The sequence below is a fragment of the Muscardinus avellanarius genome (genome assembly GCF_963383645.1).
Source record: "Muscardinus avellanarius genome assembly, chromosome: 20".
NCBI classification, from domain to species: Eukaryota; Metazoa; Chordata; class Mammalia; order Rodentia; family Gliridae; genus Muscardinus; species Muscardinus avellanarius.
In genome coordinates this window covers 21,047,208-21,062,455 of record NC_137806.1, presented here as the reverse complement: position 1 = coordinate 21,062,455, position 15,248 = coordinate 21,047,208, and the positions used below count along the sequence as shown (strand labels likewise).

Genomic DNA, 15,248 nt, shown 5'->3' with positions numbered 1-15,248 from the left:
TACTGAGGGTGGAACCCAGGGGCTTTCTACCTCTGGGCTATACTCCCAGGCCTATTATTTTTATATTTTATTTGGAAATAGGGTCCCTCTCAGTTGCCGAGACCCTCTCCAAGCAGCTGAAGCTGGCTTCGAACCTGTGCGATCCTCCTGTCTCAGCCTTCCAGGTGCTGGGATCACAAGCGTGCGCCACCACACCGGCTCATTACGTAATTTTTTAACTAGTTAAGGTATAGCCTTTAATTTTGTGGCAGACAAGGAACGAGTTGCTACATGCGCAAAACTTCTCATGTCGTGATGGAGATAAAACTTTGCATAATGTGACGGCGATAAAGAATAAGAGTATAAGGACATAAATAATAAGGTCGTATCCCAGCTTTTAAGAAACTCATGCCGGGCGTGGTGGCGCACGTTTGTAATCCACGCGCTTGGGAGGCGGAGACAGGAGGATCACGCAGGTTCGAAGCCAGCCGCGCTGGCTTAAGAGACCCTGTTTTCAAATAAAAAAATATAAAATAGGTCTGGGAGTGTAGCCCGGAGGTAGAAGGGTTTCCAGGAAACCCAGTACCACCAATAAAATAAAAAAAGAAAGTCATGTTTGAGTTGTCTAGACCTTTAAGTTTAGAAAGAGTCTAAACCTTTGAATGTAGAAAGTGTCTTCAAAGTGTGAAGTTCTAGAGATGCCCTTTAAGAAAATTATAGCTCACATAAGTTTATGCCATTGTAACTGGGGTTAAATACTTCTCTTTAAGTAGCTGCTAGACTGCAAGTCCCATTAACACCTCGCCCCCCCCCCCCCCCCCGCTACTGCCTCCCACCCGCATTCCTCAATAGCTGTATTCCAGACTGTTGGCACACAGTCATGAACTGATCTCCAACGTGGGCAAAGCTAATAAATGTGATTTAGGATGAAAGGCATTGTGTAGCTGTTGTTATTACCATGTTCATGCGCTTTATTATTTTTAAATTGTGCATCCTTTTAAGTAGATTATTTGTTCACCACAGCCCCCATTATATCTAAGCAAAGCATTCACAGAAATTTCTAAAACCTTTTCATTTCTCTCTGTAGGTTGTTGTTTCGTAACATTTTATACAAGAAAAGCTGCACTTGAGGCCCAGAATGCACTGCACAATATTAAAACTTTACCTGGGGTGAGTCGGTTTACTTTTGTACCAAAATCATTTTATTGCTTGAAAATGGTCCTTTCAACTGGAGGTTCTAGTTATGGGTTCTGAGTGCCAAAAATGACTTTGGTCTTTTGAGGATTGAGTGCTGACCCCTCTGTTCCCCCAGCAGCCAGACCAGCTGGCTGGCCCATAAAGAAGCGCTGGTATTAAGGCTGATGGGAAGAACTCTCAAAGAGCTCATCCCCTGGTAAGAAAATCAGAGTGACCCCACTGGGTACAGCAGCTGCCAAAGAGTATTGGGTGGGCTAAGATTTTAAAAGGAAAAAAAGAAAGCCCGATAACATACAAGTGAGACAAATGGAGAAGGAAAAGCTTTTACTCCCCAGGAGCCCCTTTTCAAATTTAGTCTTTAGATTTTCTTTTGAAAGGACAAAATGTACCCTGAACAGCCATCATATTAAGTCTCCTAATGATTTCTAAACAGTCAATGGTGGTTAACAAAGTCAATGTTTTCATGCCCAATTTGTGGCTTTATGTTGATAGAACAGAAAATATAAAGCTTACAGTATTTTCCTTCCGTTTCATTCCCGGTAATATTTGCTGATTAGTCCAATTCACTAGAAATGAACTGATGTTGCACATAACAACTTTATCAGAATACTTTACTTTTTACGGGTTCCGTGGAATTTTACATACATGCTAATATAAATGTTCCTGTGCTGTTTGAATATCTTTCCCATTGACCCAAATATTAGTAATGAGTTAATTCAATATTGTAATAATATGCATTGGTTATAATGAAGGATATCTGGTTATAATGAAGGGTCTATAGCAAGCAGGGCAATGTTAATTTTAATTTTAATCTAACCCGGTTTGGTAATAATAAAGGATAAAGTAATGTTCCTAATTTTTTTAAGGTATAATTCTTTGTGTGACTTTCTCTCTTTGTATAGATACACAGTTGTGTGTGTGTTTGTGTGTGCACACTAACATGGGCAAGCCTAAATATCTTATTCCCCTTATAACTCCCAGGAAAGATAGCATTTGTATAATTGACTTTAGAATCATTGAAAATGTTATAGTTCTTGTAGTAGCAAGATGCTCAGTAAATGGTTTTCAAAAGAGTAACTTATTAATCACTCAAAAGCAAAATAAAAAATTAATTCACTTTGGTCTGGACCATACCACTCTGCCTTTCCCCTTTTTATGATAGCAAATCAAAGAATAGAAAAACCAGCATGATACCACAATGAGCCTTCCCAATTTAATTGAGCTGCTTCTCTCTGAAACCTCCAAGATGGTTTTTAGTAAGGCTACTTTTATTAGGTCTAAGTGCTTTGCTTAGGTGGCTTACAAAGATAGGAGTATTTCAATTTCATTCTTCATGTAAATAGAGTTTTTTCAGAGTTAACTCTGGGAGATCACAGCCTCAGGTCATATTATTGAGTGAAGTAACCAAGGTAAACACTAGCTTGGCAATCAAAGAAAACAGTCAGAGAAATCGTGTTTTTGTTTTCAGATTCCTATTCAAACACAAAGACCACTTTGTGTTCCCTCTCTTAAGAATAAATATTTAGCAATTATTAGTATACCAGATCACTTCTGGGCATGTCTTAAAAATTACTTGAGATAATGAACTTGTTGTTAGTCAAGGTGTAGCATAGTCGGATGCCAAAGAGCATCATGTTTTAACTGAATGCAAACCGTGGTTAGTTTGGATGAGCCCCTCTACTAGACGCATAGCTCCCAGCATGCCGTGTTCCCATGTTAAGGTGAACTCAGAGTGAGTCCCTCTACTAGACGCACAGCTCCCAGCATGCCGTGTTCCCATGTTAAGGTGAACTCAGAGTGAGTCCCTCTACTAGACGCACAGCTCCCAGCATGCCGTGTTCCCATGTTAAGGTGAACTCAGAGTTCATACGAATAAGGTATTGAGAGGAGTAGAAGGGCTGATGTTATGCTTCTCTTTGGGATATCTTACTTGACCCTTATCTGAGTGAACAAAAAACTCCTTAGTATTTTTTTTTTTAATGTTGCTTGTTTTCTTTCTCCGAAGTGGTGACTTTGGAAACCTCTTTTTTTTAAATTTTTTTGTTGGTGCATTGTAGTCATACATCTTAATGGGAGACAAGATGGTAGAGGCATACATGTACACATCACCCAAATAGCCCTTCCCCACTTCCCACCCCATCCCCTCCTCCCCCTCTTTCTCATGTGTGGCTTGGTGGGTGACATTGATGTTTGTTAACGTGTGCATTAGAGAATTTCCCTCATCCCCCCTCCAAGCCCCTTTTGAAGGACAATAATTTGTGAGTTGGAAAAGTTCATTGGGAGATTGTTTTTTATTTTCTCGTTATCCAATTCAATTTCATATGCATGATTTTTTTGAGGCAGGTTACACAAAAAATCTGAAGTCAGACCTGATTTGGGAGGGCCATGACCTCTCCAGTGAACACACCTCCTACATTTCCCTTTCCAAATATGGTAGATGAGGACAGAGTTCTACATCTTGTGTTTGTCAGCCTTATCTGATAAACATCACCCTTAACAGCTGCAGGATAAACATGAAAGTGGTTGCCTTTCAGCTAGGAGCCTTTGGTGGACAGAAAGATATGGGACCAGACATGAAAAAGATTAATGCATATTCTTGGGGAAAAAATATTACAGTATGTCTTGGTGTTTGATTACAAGCCTTGGAATTAGTCAACATTTCCATAATTCTAAACCAATATACACCTGTTTTCCCACTGTGATGTGAAGGCACAACTTAATTTAACAGAAATCCTGCTGTGCTAAAACTCTCATTAAATACCAAGTGAGTTCGGTAATTTAAAGTTGCAGCACTACTATTTTAACTGGTTGCCTTCATATTATGAAATTAATAAGAAATTAATGATGCACTTTGCCATATGCCTTCCATTTCTTTCTGAATAAAAATAAAAGGGATAAAGAAAAATGCCTCACCAGCTGACAGTTTAAAGCTTTTCTGGTTGTAATCATTTTCCTGCGGATAAAATCCATTAAAAAGGCGCTTGCTGCCTTTTTTCTAAAGTGTCCAAAACTTCCAATTTATAACAAGATCAAATAGTGCCGGGTTGTTGTTGGTGGTGGTGTTTTTTTTCCCCCTGTGTAGTTTTCTTTTGCAGTCGATGTTTTGAATCGTAAGGAACTTTTATCATCCAGTAAACGTAATTAGTGTTTGGGGGTTTGCTCTCTCCTTTCAGCACCGTCTAGAAGGAAACGAAGAACTTGGTTAGTACACACAGAGGAGATAAGTTGATAATATGGTCTGTTGTGCCGTTGAACGTGTCTGTTTCTCACGTTTAGTTTAAAGGCACCCCCTTTCCATGTCCATCATGGATGTTAAAGACTCTTTGCATGGGAGCAGGAGGAAGGATGAAGAATCAGGGTCTTCGGGAGCAGTACAAAGTAATTGGGGACGATTTTCTCCCCGCTGCCTCTTACTGTGGAACTGAGAAAGACACTGAACCATGCATCTTCTGAACCATGCATCCCATCCAACTTAAATCCTGGGATTTATTATTAATAAGAGGAGCAAACTGAACACCTACAGATGGAGAGCAAGAAAATAAAAGCCCAAGGGTCATTCCCTTGGTTTGATCACGCCAAACCCTAGAAACGTGCTTGACACTCGAGCAACAAATCAAATCCTAGATGCAGATCCAGCCATTGTAGCTATTTCCTGAGGTTCGTCAATCCCAAATGATGGTTGAGTGCCTACTGGGTGCCAGGCATGGAGCTAGCTAGGTAGCAGAGAGGAAGTATCAGAGAGCCAGCCTGATGGGGCTCCAGATGATCTAGCTGTAAGGACGGACAGGAGACAGGAACATAACTCACATTTGGTTTATGCTTTGGTGATTTCCTGCCTCTGAGATAATACTGATTCTAAGCACGCAAGTGTGTGCCTCTTTGAGATCCCTACTAACTGGAGCTTTTACCAGCCTGAAGGGAATATGGTACCTACTGGCACAAGGCTTAATGGCCTTGGGTTTGGTGCACAATCTTTTCATGGCTGGAACACTTGTGTTCTTGGACAAAGTTTAGTTGTGTCTGCTTTGCTGATAGAGCAAATTGGGCTTAAAGATGGTCATTATTAAGGGTTTCAGGTAGGCAAAACAAAGGTGTCATGTCAAAGAATTGGATCATGTCATCCAATAGAAATATCTTTGCCCACCATTATGTATCCCACAGAGAGAGAGGGAGAAATTTTTATAAAGGCAACTTGGAAAATTCATTTTATTTTTGGCAACCTAAGTTGATCAGATTAAAAAATAGCCAGGTGTGGTGGCACACTCTTGTAATCCCAGCATTCAGGAGGCTGAGACAGGAAGATCGCAATTTGAAGACAGCCTCAGCTACTTAGTGAGGCCCTTTGCAACTTAGTGAGACCCTTTTTCAAAATAAAAAATAAAGCTGGGAGTGTAGCTCAGAGGTAGAATGCCCCTGGGTTCAATCCCCAGTACCACAAAAATAAATAAATAGATGATAGATAGACAGACAGACAGACAGACAGACAGACAGACAGACAGACAGACACAATAAGAGTCAGGCATGGTGCTGCATGTCTGTAATACCAGAACTTGGGAGGCTGGGACAGGAGGATTGCAGGTTAGGTTCAAGACCAGCCTTAGCAACCGAGGGAGACCTTGTTTTTAAAAAACGAAACAAAATAAGGCTGAAGGTTTAGCTCAGGGATAGAATGCCACTGGGTTTAAACCCTAGTAACACACACACACACACACACACACACACACACACGCACGGAATAAAATAAAAAGATCTTAAATGAGGTACAGAAAACGACCAAAGCTTTTCAGTGACCCAAGGTCAAGGCCAAGTATCTTCTGCCAGTCACCACACCATGCCTTCTGTCATTCTTTTTTTTTCCCCAAGGTCTTAACACATATTGTCTCCAGCAATAAGGTTTTTTGATTGAAAATCTACAGCAGTATTATTAGAGCATTCACTGTATAAATTAATTTAATTAAGGATGTAATAACAGAGAGCCGTACAGTTTTGAAAGAGCTCTTAAATTTTAACAGCAAGAAGGAATCTGCAGAATCTAAATGTCTTGTAAAATATTAATTGCAAATTTCTTCCAGACATTTTCTCCGAAATACGCCTTACCCTTTTCTTTGTAGAACTACTACCAGTTTTATTAAATGCAGTTTATATTAAGGAGTTACTGCCCTGAGAGAACATTTGTTTAGAGCACTCCATTTCATCAGTGGCGTAAGGAAAGGTGTTTGATAATAACACACACAATATGAGCCAAGACTACACATTGATTCGAGACATAAAAGCAAATGAGCCTGATCCAGTAAGAAGAAGCTGTAAATAAAATGGTCTCCTGGGACACGTGTGTTCACCCACATGAAGTGAACAGGCTCTTTTCTGGCTTGCCCCGGAGGAGATAATTTACCTGTGTAGGTAGGCACTTTCTACCAAGGGGCCTAAGTCCCCATGGAACTGTCTCCCTGTGTCCTTTAAGGACAGAATGCTAGAGTCTGTTCTTTTTAGCAGGACAGCTTGGTCCTCACTCTCTAGTGCCCATCATTACGTATTCTCTTTAAAATGTCTCTCCTAATCATTAGTATGCATTTAATGCTTTTGTTCTGAGAGCCATGCTTATTATTATTTTTACCATTACCATCATTATTAGTATTTTTCACATAAAATCTCCCAACCCTCATTCCTCATATCATAGATAATTTCTCCTAAAACCGTTTCTTTTGAATCAAAACTTAACTAGGCCAAGTTAGGTTAAAAACTTTTTTTTTTTCTCAGATGCCTTTCTTTTAAAATTGTTAGGAATACCAGATGTGGTAGTACATGCCTGAAAATCCCGGTTCTAGGGATACTGAGATAGGAAGATTATAGGTTCAAAGCCAGCCTCAGCAACTTGGCAACGCTGTTTCAAAATAAAAAGGGTTAGGGGTATAGCTCAGAGGTAGAATGCCCCCCGGGTTCAATCTCCAGCACTGATAGAGAAGAAATACATAAAATTATTAGGAGAAAACAACCAGAATATCTGTATGAATGGGTTTGATTCCTCAAAATTTGGGGCCATGTGTAACACAGAGAACATTCAATAAATATTTGTTAAATTTTTATTATTTGCCAGGGACCATTCTAGATATTAAGGAATTATAAGTAGTAGCATCCAATCAACAAAAAAACAAACTGGCACTATATTTACATACAGCAAATGTTCAGTGAAAATATAATTCTGCCGCAAAATATTCCAAATATTCCAAAATATAAGATGAATATAGGTTTTTATTAGATATGTGTATATAATGATTGGATTCATTTTTACATATACAGATCTCTATAGACTCATGAGCATCTTTACATACCTGTAGACAGATCCTATTCATGTACATACACATGTAAATATCAGTTCAGTCACATACAGGAAACTAGGTACGGTGGCATACTCCTGTAATCCCAGTATGTGGGAGGCTGAGAGAGGAGGACCTCAGGTTTCTGGCCAGCCTTAATGAGACCTTGTTTAAAAATAAAAAAATAAAAAGGAATGGGGATAGAGCTCAGGGGTAAAAATGCTCCTGGGGTCAATCCCCAGTACCATAAAATACACACATACGTAAATAACTTAGTCCCATTTCTATTTGGCTTGTCAGTATACTCTTATTTACTTTACTGTAGTCAGCTGTCTTATTTTATCCTTCAGAAAGTGTCTTGGCCTGTCACTGTCGTGCTATTTCTTATGTTTGAATTACGATTGTGGCTGGTTCATATTGCATGGCAAAGGGTACTTGAGAATTGCCATTTGATGGTGATGATCCCTGCCTTCTTCCTTTGTAACAGAGAGTAGAGACTGAGTGAGATATTGCCTCCAAAGCTTCTGGCACCCAGAAAGAAATATGGCTCATCAGACATTGTGCTACTTGGCCAGTTTCTGTAACTGTGAATGCTTCCCAGGTAGTAACCTAACACATAAAATGTGTTTGCTGTGGAAGGTGTAAGCCAGGACATGCATTTGCTGTGCATTCTGTTGATTTACATCTGCAGAATTTGGCCTCATAGGACTGCTAAAGAGACCCTTCCCCTGCTGTCTGTATGGTTTTCATATAGTAGTTAAATTTTATAGAAATAAAAGTCTAGCAAGGGCTAGGGCTATAGCTCAGTGAAAAAGGATGCGCTTAGCATGTTCAGACCTGGAGTTTATCCACAGCACCATCCGACAAAAGGGGAAAAAAGAGGTGAACAAAATGTAAGATCTTTGTTTCTCTTTAGCATGACTTAGTAAGGACTAATAGCGCCGAGGTGTACAGTCTGTGTGCAGAAGCCCCTTCCCCAGCCAAGAAGCTCTAACACATGAAGGATTAGGACTGCGGTGTCGAACCAGCCCCAATAAGACCCAGTCAGGTACAGCAACATTTTTTTCAAGCTCACTGTTCTAGACCCAAAAAAGTTGAAAGATAGAGGGAACCCCCTCTTGGCCCAGTGGTTCCCAGCTTGCAGGCCCAGGCCCTAGGAGGATAAGAAAGCATCTTTTAATACTTTACAAAAGGCCAAGGGAAATTATTTCATTCACTATAAAGTTTTACATATCACCTGAATAGCTTTGTTAGTTGTTTATCAACTCAATAACTTTGACTGGCAGATATTACATATGTCTTCAATTAACTGAAGTGAGTTGAAAACATGGACCATTCAGTTCAGTACAAGAAAGTCTGTGGGAGAAAATTAATGAGGCTTCCTTGGTGGTAAAAAGTGGGAAACGCCAGTCCAGGTTGGAAGCAGGGAGCCAGCTACACTGGTTTTTGGCAGTAGAATTCATTGGAAGGTGTTATTGTTTTATTTTGCAAACACCATAGTCTCAATCACATGCCTAATTAATAGAACTGTTATGAGGGCTTAGGAAAGAAAGTGTGTACATGCCCTGGCGCTGGTTCCTGGTCACATTGGCAAAATTGCTCTGTGTCGCTGTTGAAGAGATACTGGCAACATCTCATTAATTACTATTATGTGACAGTATAGTAGGGTGGCCCAATGGCAAAATGAATAATGCCTTTCAGAAATAATCATTTTTCTATGATAGTATAAGATTCTATTGGAAATGGGAAGTTTGCTTATGTAACCTCAGTTCCCTAAAGGTTGATAGGATTTCAAAAGGAGATTGGAGGGGGAAAAAAATCCATGAATTGGATTAAAGGTCTGGATAGAATTGCAAGGAGGGAGCTCATGATAGTGAGATCAAAGGAGGGAAAGTATGAAATAAAATTAGAAAATTGTCCAGATTCTGTCATTGGTCTGGTGTCATGAGAATCTGTTATCTGAATAATAATGGAACTTGCTGGACAGAGCCTCAGCCCTTCACCAGAGAGCTGAGTGTAACCCAGGAACTATGTCCAGTTGAAGTGGACCAGCTAGTTCATAGCTTCAAGCTTAAGATCACAAGAAAAGCAAAGGATACAAGAGTGCGGAAAGAGTTCTTCGGAGAACCCTGAGGTTCTTCCTAACACATTCAGAAATGGATATTGGCTGAGCCTGGGGAAGTCCAGACCAGGGGCAAAGGAGTCTTAATACCTCTATCACTTAGCCAGATGTGATTGCCAGGGAAGCAGCCGGCCACTTAGGAGGAGGGAGGCAGAGGGAAAGAGCTTCTGTGTTTTTTCTCATTTGAGCCTGAGACTGCCATAGTACACAGGTGCTCGAGAAATCTCATTTAACATTATGACATAAGCAATTAAAGTTATTTGGATGATAAGACAGTATTTCAGTACCATATTATTACAGCTCTTGCTACCCACAAATCATTGAGATATAAAGGTAAGCAGCATGATCCAGCGATACCACTTCTAGATATCTTTCCAAAGGGATTGAAATCAGAATATTACAGTGGTACGTGCATACCCATTCATAGCAGCGCAATTCATAATAGCGTAATTATAGAACCATCTTAGGTGTCCATCAACAGATGAATGGACTACTAAATTATGGGATATATACACAGTGGAATTCTACTCAGCAATAAAGAAGAACAGAATTGTGTCATTTGCAGGAAAATGGGTAGATCTGGAGAACATCATGTTAAGTGAGATCAGCCAGGCACAGAAAGTCAAGGGCCAGATGTTTTCTCTCATGTGCAGAATCTGAGGAGTAGGAGGGATATGAGAGGGACTTTAGGTCATGGGAGAACTCCAGGGGAATGAGGGGAGGGGTCCAGGGTGGAGGGGGAGGGAGAATGAATGAAGGAAACACTTCCATTGGCCTTCTGTTCATATGTGAGCCTACCAGGCTGGTAACTGAGTTAACAGCAGGCAGAATCAAACCAGTGTTTCTGGGCTCTAAAGCCGAGGGACTTTCTGCTCTTGGTGGCCAGTCCTGGCTGGCAGTGAGGGATCTCACAAGGACCCTCTGCACCCTTTGGAGCTGCCCCCAAATAAATGGGTACTCCTGAGCAGTACTGGAGGTCACAGGGTGGTGATGTGGCATGCAGGGCCATCAGTGAATTGGCTGGGCTGGGCCAGTTTTAGTTGTCTGGGGTAGTGCCCAGGATCAACATGGAAGCCAACTAGACACACACACACACACACACACACACACACACACACACACACACGTCACACCAATCCTGTAGCAGAGATGTAGGCCCACATCAGGGCAGTGGCTCAGCTCTGCCTTGGACATAAAACCATCCTCCCTTGTGCAGGCACAGGTAGGTCATGGAAAACTTGGTGGGGGAAGCAATGCATTTGCTTAAAACTGGGGCCTGAGGTTGCGAAGGCAGAACTCCCCAAGAAGCAGCTACAGATCAAAGACACCCATTACTCTAACAGGAGCTGCTTTGCAGAAGTGATTACAAATGCACCACCTTTTTTCAGAGGAGCGTAGCTTCACCAGCACCTTCTCTTGCCTTTCCAGATATCAGGGTGCTTTCTTTATTGGCATCCACAGGCTTTGGGTGGCCAACCCACAATCTGCATTCCAATGCCTTGCTCCATCCAGCTGGCCTCCCTGCCCTCCCCCCTCTGTCTGCTTCCAAATTCCCTAGAGGCTGGGCAGGGTGAGGCCTGAGGCTCAGCTCAGGAAAGCGAGCAGAATCTCTTTCCTACAACCCCAGCAGAAAGCAGCAGGAAGACCAGGGCCGTGCTTTGGCCATAGACTGAAGTTGGGAAGCAACTAGTGGTCTCAACCCACCCAGCATCACCACCTGCTCCTCTGAAAATACCTGGGGACCTTCAGGAAGCAAATAGATCTACATGGCTGTTTTACTGAGGGAGAGACTAAAATCTCAGCAGAGAAGTCTGCACCGTCATCTAAGCTTTTGAGTCTGCCGCTAATGATAGCGAGGAACTGCTCTCCGCTACACCAAGAAATGGGAGCAGGCAGCACGCCATCTGTACTCGGCGCGATGGGATGGAAGGCAGGTGTCATACAGTGAATGCTGCCCTGTGGGTCTCAGCAACATTGAGGGCTTGGAGGCTGCGTCAGCAGAGGTGCTGTGGATCAAGGACTCAGAATCTTGGTCGTCCAGGCCCTTCCTGTTCCCATCCTGCTGGACCAGCCTCCTTTTTCCACAAGAGGCAAGTTAGGTTGAAAAGCTGAAGGCCTGACTTGGATATGAAGCACTCTGTTCTATCCAGCCATCCTGTTGTAGTCTCTGCATATGAACTTAAGCCCATGGGCAGATCTTGGAGCAGTGGCTTAGGAGACCCTCTGCTACTCTCCGGTACGGTGGCCTTTGGAGCCTGGGCTTAGACCAAGAAGTTCTCAGCAACCTCTGGGCCCACAGCTGGCATGTTTCAGAGACAGGAAGGACTACATGAGAGGGAAGAGGTTTTCTGGAAACTCATCTCTACTTCTGAAAGCTTAATACTTTGATGATGGGTCATGCCATAGATCTTAATCTTTGAGACTCAGCACTTTATATACTTGGCCCCAAAATATACAGTATGATTGTCTCTTCAGAAGAGCAGGCCTTCCAGTAGACACAAGGAGCTGTGTCTGAGATTCTGTGCAAAGTAGCGGACAGGATCCAGTGTACAGTGGAAGTATTGTCATTGAGTTCTGGGGATCAGGAAGCAGGAGAAGTAATTGTTGCCATCGCATATATTTACGTGCCGTAAACTCAGAGCAGTCGTTGGAGAATGCCAGGATCAGTATGTTTCTAGCAGTTTTCCTCCTAGAAACGCTTCGTCTACATGATTGCTATCTTAAATGGTTTTTAGCATCTCAATAACTTTAACCAAATCACAATAAATGTTTAATGAAAATAATCGTTAACATTTATTGAGTGTTTAATATGTCCCGGGAACTATGCCAAGAGTTTTATACATACCTGATCTTATATAAATAATAAATAGTAAGACAGTAGTTTGTTTTTCTCTCTCGATTCTGGCTGCTTTTTTTCAACTTGCCGTCTCTCATTTAAACTCAAGCGAGTTAAAGTGACCGTGCCTACTTTTCTAATAACAAATGACAAAATACCTTTTATGGCTAATAATTGGCCCACTCTGGCTAGATGCCAGTACAGGAGATGCCCCACCCATGGGCAGGACACCCCCATGGAGAGCTCTGAACCCCATCTGTACTGTGCCTTCTTCATACAACATACCATGCATATAATCTGGTGTCGGTATGCTGGACACTTCGTGCTACTGCGAATGGCATGTCTTTGAGCAACATTTGTTCCTCTGGAATTTTCCACTTCCTATTTTAGAACTGTAGTTGGCCACAGGTAGCTGAAACCATTGAAGGCAGAGCCTCTGATAAGGCAGAATGCAGAGTGACATTAAAGGCACCGTCCCTGGACGAGCCTCGTCCAGTCTTTCTGAGCCACTGTTAGGCTCAAACTTCTGATCTAACATTCGTAAGTTATCATTTGAGTAGGTGTGGAAGCATCCGCCTAGATTTTGATTGGCTTTGTCTCTTGTGTAGCTCCAGGAGAGTTGAAGGAGTAAGTGGGGTAGGAGGATGTCCTGGGTTTCCAGCGTCCTAGAACGGATGCAGTGCTGTGTTTTCCCTCTAATGTATACTATAGAGCCTCGTGGGATGTCTCTATGGGACTTAGGTAGACTTAACATGTACCTGACTATCAGGGAATAGATGGGGTTGGTGCTATTTTAAACAGTTTAGGTTTTTTTGTTTGGTTGTTTGTTTTTTTTCCCCTGGCCAAAGTAAGCTAATTCTCTTTTGTTTTCTGTTTTTTTAATTGTTTTTTATTTCATTTTTGTTTTATTTTGTATTGGGGATTGAACCCATAAGTATTCTGCCTCCAAACCACACCCAGAGCCCTTTTGTATTTTTTTGTTTGGAAACCAGGTCTCTCTAGGTTGCTGAGAGTCTTGTTGTGCTGAGGCTGTCCTCAAACCTGCAATCTTCCCGCCTCAGTCTTCCAAGTACTGAGATTACAGGCCTGTGCCACCATATCCCACAGGATAAGCCAATTCTAAAGCATGAGAAACAGTTTTATGCCACTAAGAGTTCATCAGAAATACTCAGCAACCCATCTCTACTTTGTGGAAACCAGGGGAGTGTAGGGTCCCTGCTGTTTCACCATCCATAGGTTTGAAGTTCCTTACCAGGAAAGCAAAACATGTATTGTCCTGTTTCTCTACCCAGCTTAAAAGACTTTTGCTGACAAAGAAATTTTAGCTGCCGTATGAATGCTAGGGTACTCTATCCACATGTGTCCTGCAATTTGGAAGATTTAGAAAGAATGTCATTTACCCAAAACAGTTTTAAGATTTCCCTTGGAGTGAGGTTTTGACTTCCATCCTAACTTCTTATGAACCTGGAGAAATTTTTCTCATTTGGGGTATGCCTAATCATTTACAGTACAGCAGATGTCCTTGGACCTATCAGTATCCAAGGATGGATACTTGGATGACAAACCATCTACTGGTTTGTTGACACATGAAGCTAAAACTGACCATGGCCAGCCAGCATTTGCCTAAATTAATAGCTGTTACTTATTAGCCCAGCGCCAGAGAGTGACGCAGTCCATTGACCAGATGAGAGAAAGGGGGTCCCGGGGAGAGAGGAGCCATGTGGAAAAGGAAGCAGAGCTTGGCAGAAGAACCGACATAAACCCCACGAGGGAACCACAGTCAAGGTCTCACACCAGCTTGGTGGAGCGTGTTAGGCATGGACGGGAAAGTACATAAACTGGAAATTAAAAGCCAGGCTTCCCTTGGAACTTAAAAGAAAAACAATAAAAATTATATATACATACTTAGAGCTATACACACACAAATAAAAATAAGTAAATAAAAACGGGCACTTTCTGCTTATTTTCCTCATCACAGCCATGTGACTAATTCTTGGGGAAGAAATCCTGCCAGCTGAGTTGGTTCACGGCTAATATTTTGTATCCCCACAATCTTCTACCCATTTCTGTATTTCCGTGTATGATTAGAGCTGAATCAATTGACTTGGAGCTAAAAAAAAAGATAGCTTCTTCCTAATGATGCATTTTTGGAGATTGATAAACCTTATTGTTCTCCTGTCAGTATCTCTGCCTCTGAGTCAGATGAGCTGAATCCTTTCACCCTTAGTCTTGGGGGGAGGGGATCAGAAGTCAGCAGCTCACACAGCAGCAGGGTCACATGGCCGCAGTCAGCACATCAGCCCACTAATGAAGTGAGTCTGGACTCTCAGCCCTCCTGACTAACTGTGAAATCTCCTTGTTGCTTGTGGGGGAGGGAAGGCCTAGAACTGAAGATGTTTTAGTCCTTGTGGCAATCTCCGGTAGAGCTGCTCAGAAGCTCCTGAAGGATGGCTAGGTAGAAATAGGACACACTCGTGGATTTTTTTTTTTTTATGTAATTTTCTTGAGAGGAGATAGCTGCTCATCGCTCGGATGGGAAAAGAAATATTGGAAGAACATGTTGCATAGATGTCAGGGCTCTGATGAGAGGCAGGTCTGTCAAAGTCAACTGTGCCAAGTGCCTGGTTCCCAAAAATAACATCCCGCAGTCTTGTGCAATCATGATCTTCAGTCTCTGGTGACAGCGTCTGCTGGCTGGATGCTATAGCTTAGATTTCTTGAGTATGTTCTCAGGCATTGTATCTTGACTTTCTTCTCTCAATGTGATATGCTCTTCAGGTTTTTCTGTTAAATGGATACT

The 15,248-nt window shown here is 42.0% G+C and overlaps 1 protein-coding gene across 27 annotated transcripts in view; it reads left to right on the top strand.

Annotated features, from left to right (window-relative positions):
• CELF2 (CUGBP Elav-like family member 2) overlaps positions 1–15,248 on the top strand; it is a gene marked incomplete at both ends in the record, with an annotated part of 565,297 nt that overhangs the window by 450,903 nt on the left and 99,146 nt on the right. For all 27 annotated transcript variants that reach the window (XM_080717280.1, XM_080717283.1, XM_080717285.1 and 24 more), the window contains one exon: positions 1,067–1,149. In XM_080717280.1, the coding sequence (XP_080573406.1) occupies positions 1,067–1,149 (83 nt within the window). The remainder of the gene's footprint in view (positions 1–1,066; positions 1,150–15,248) is intronic.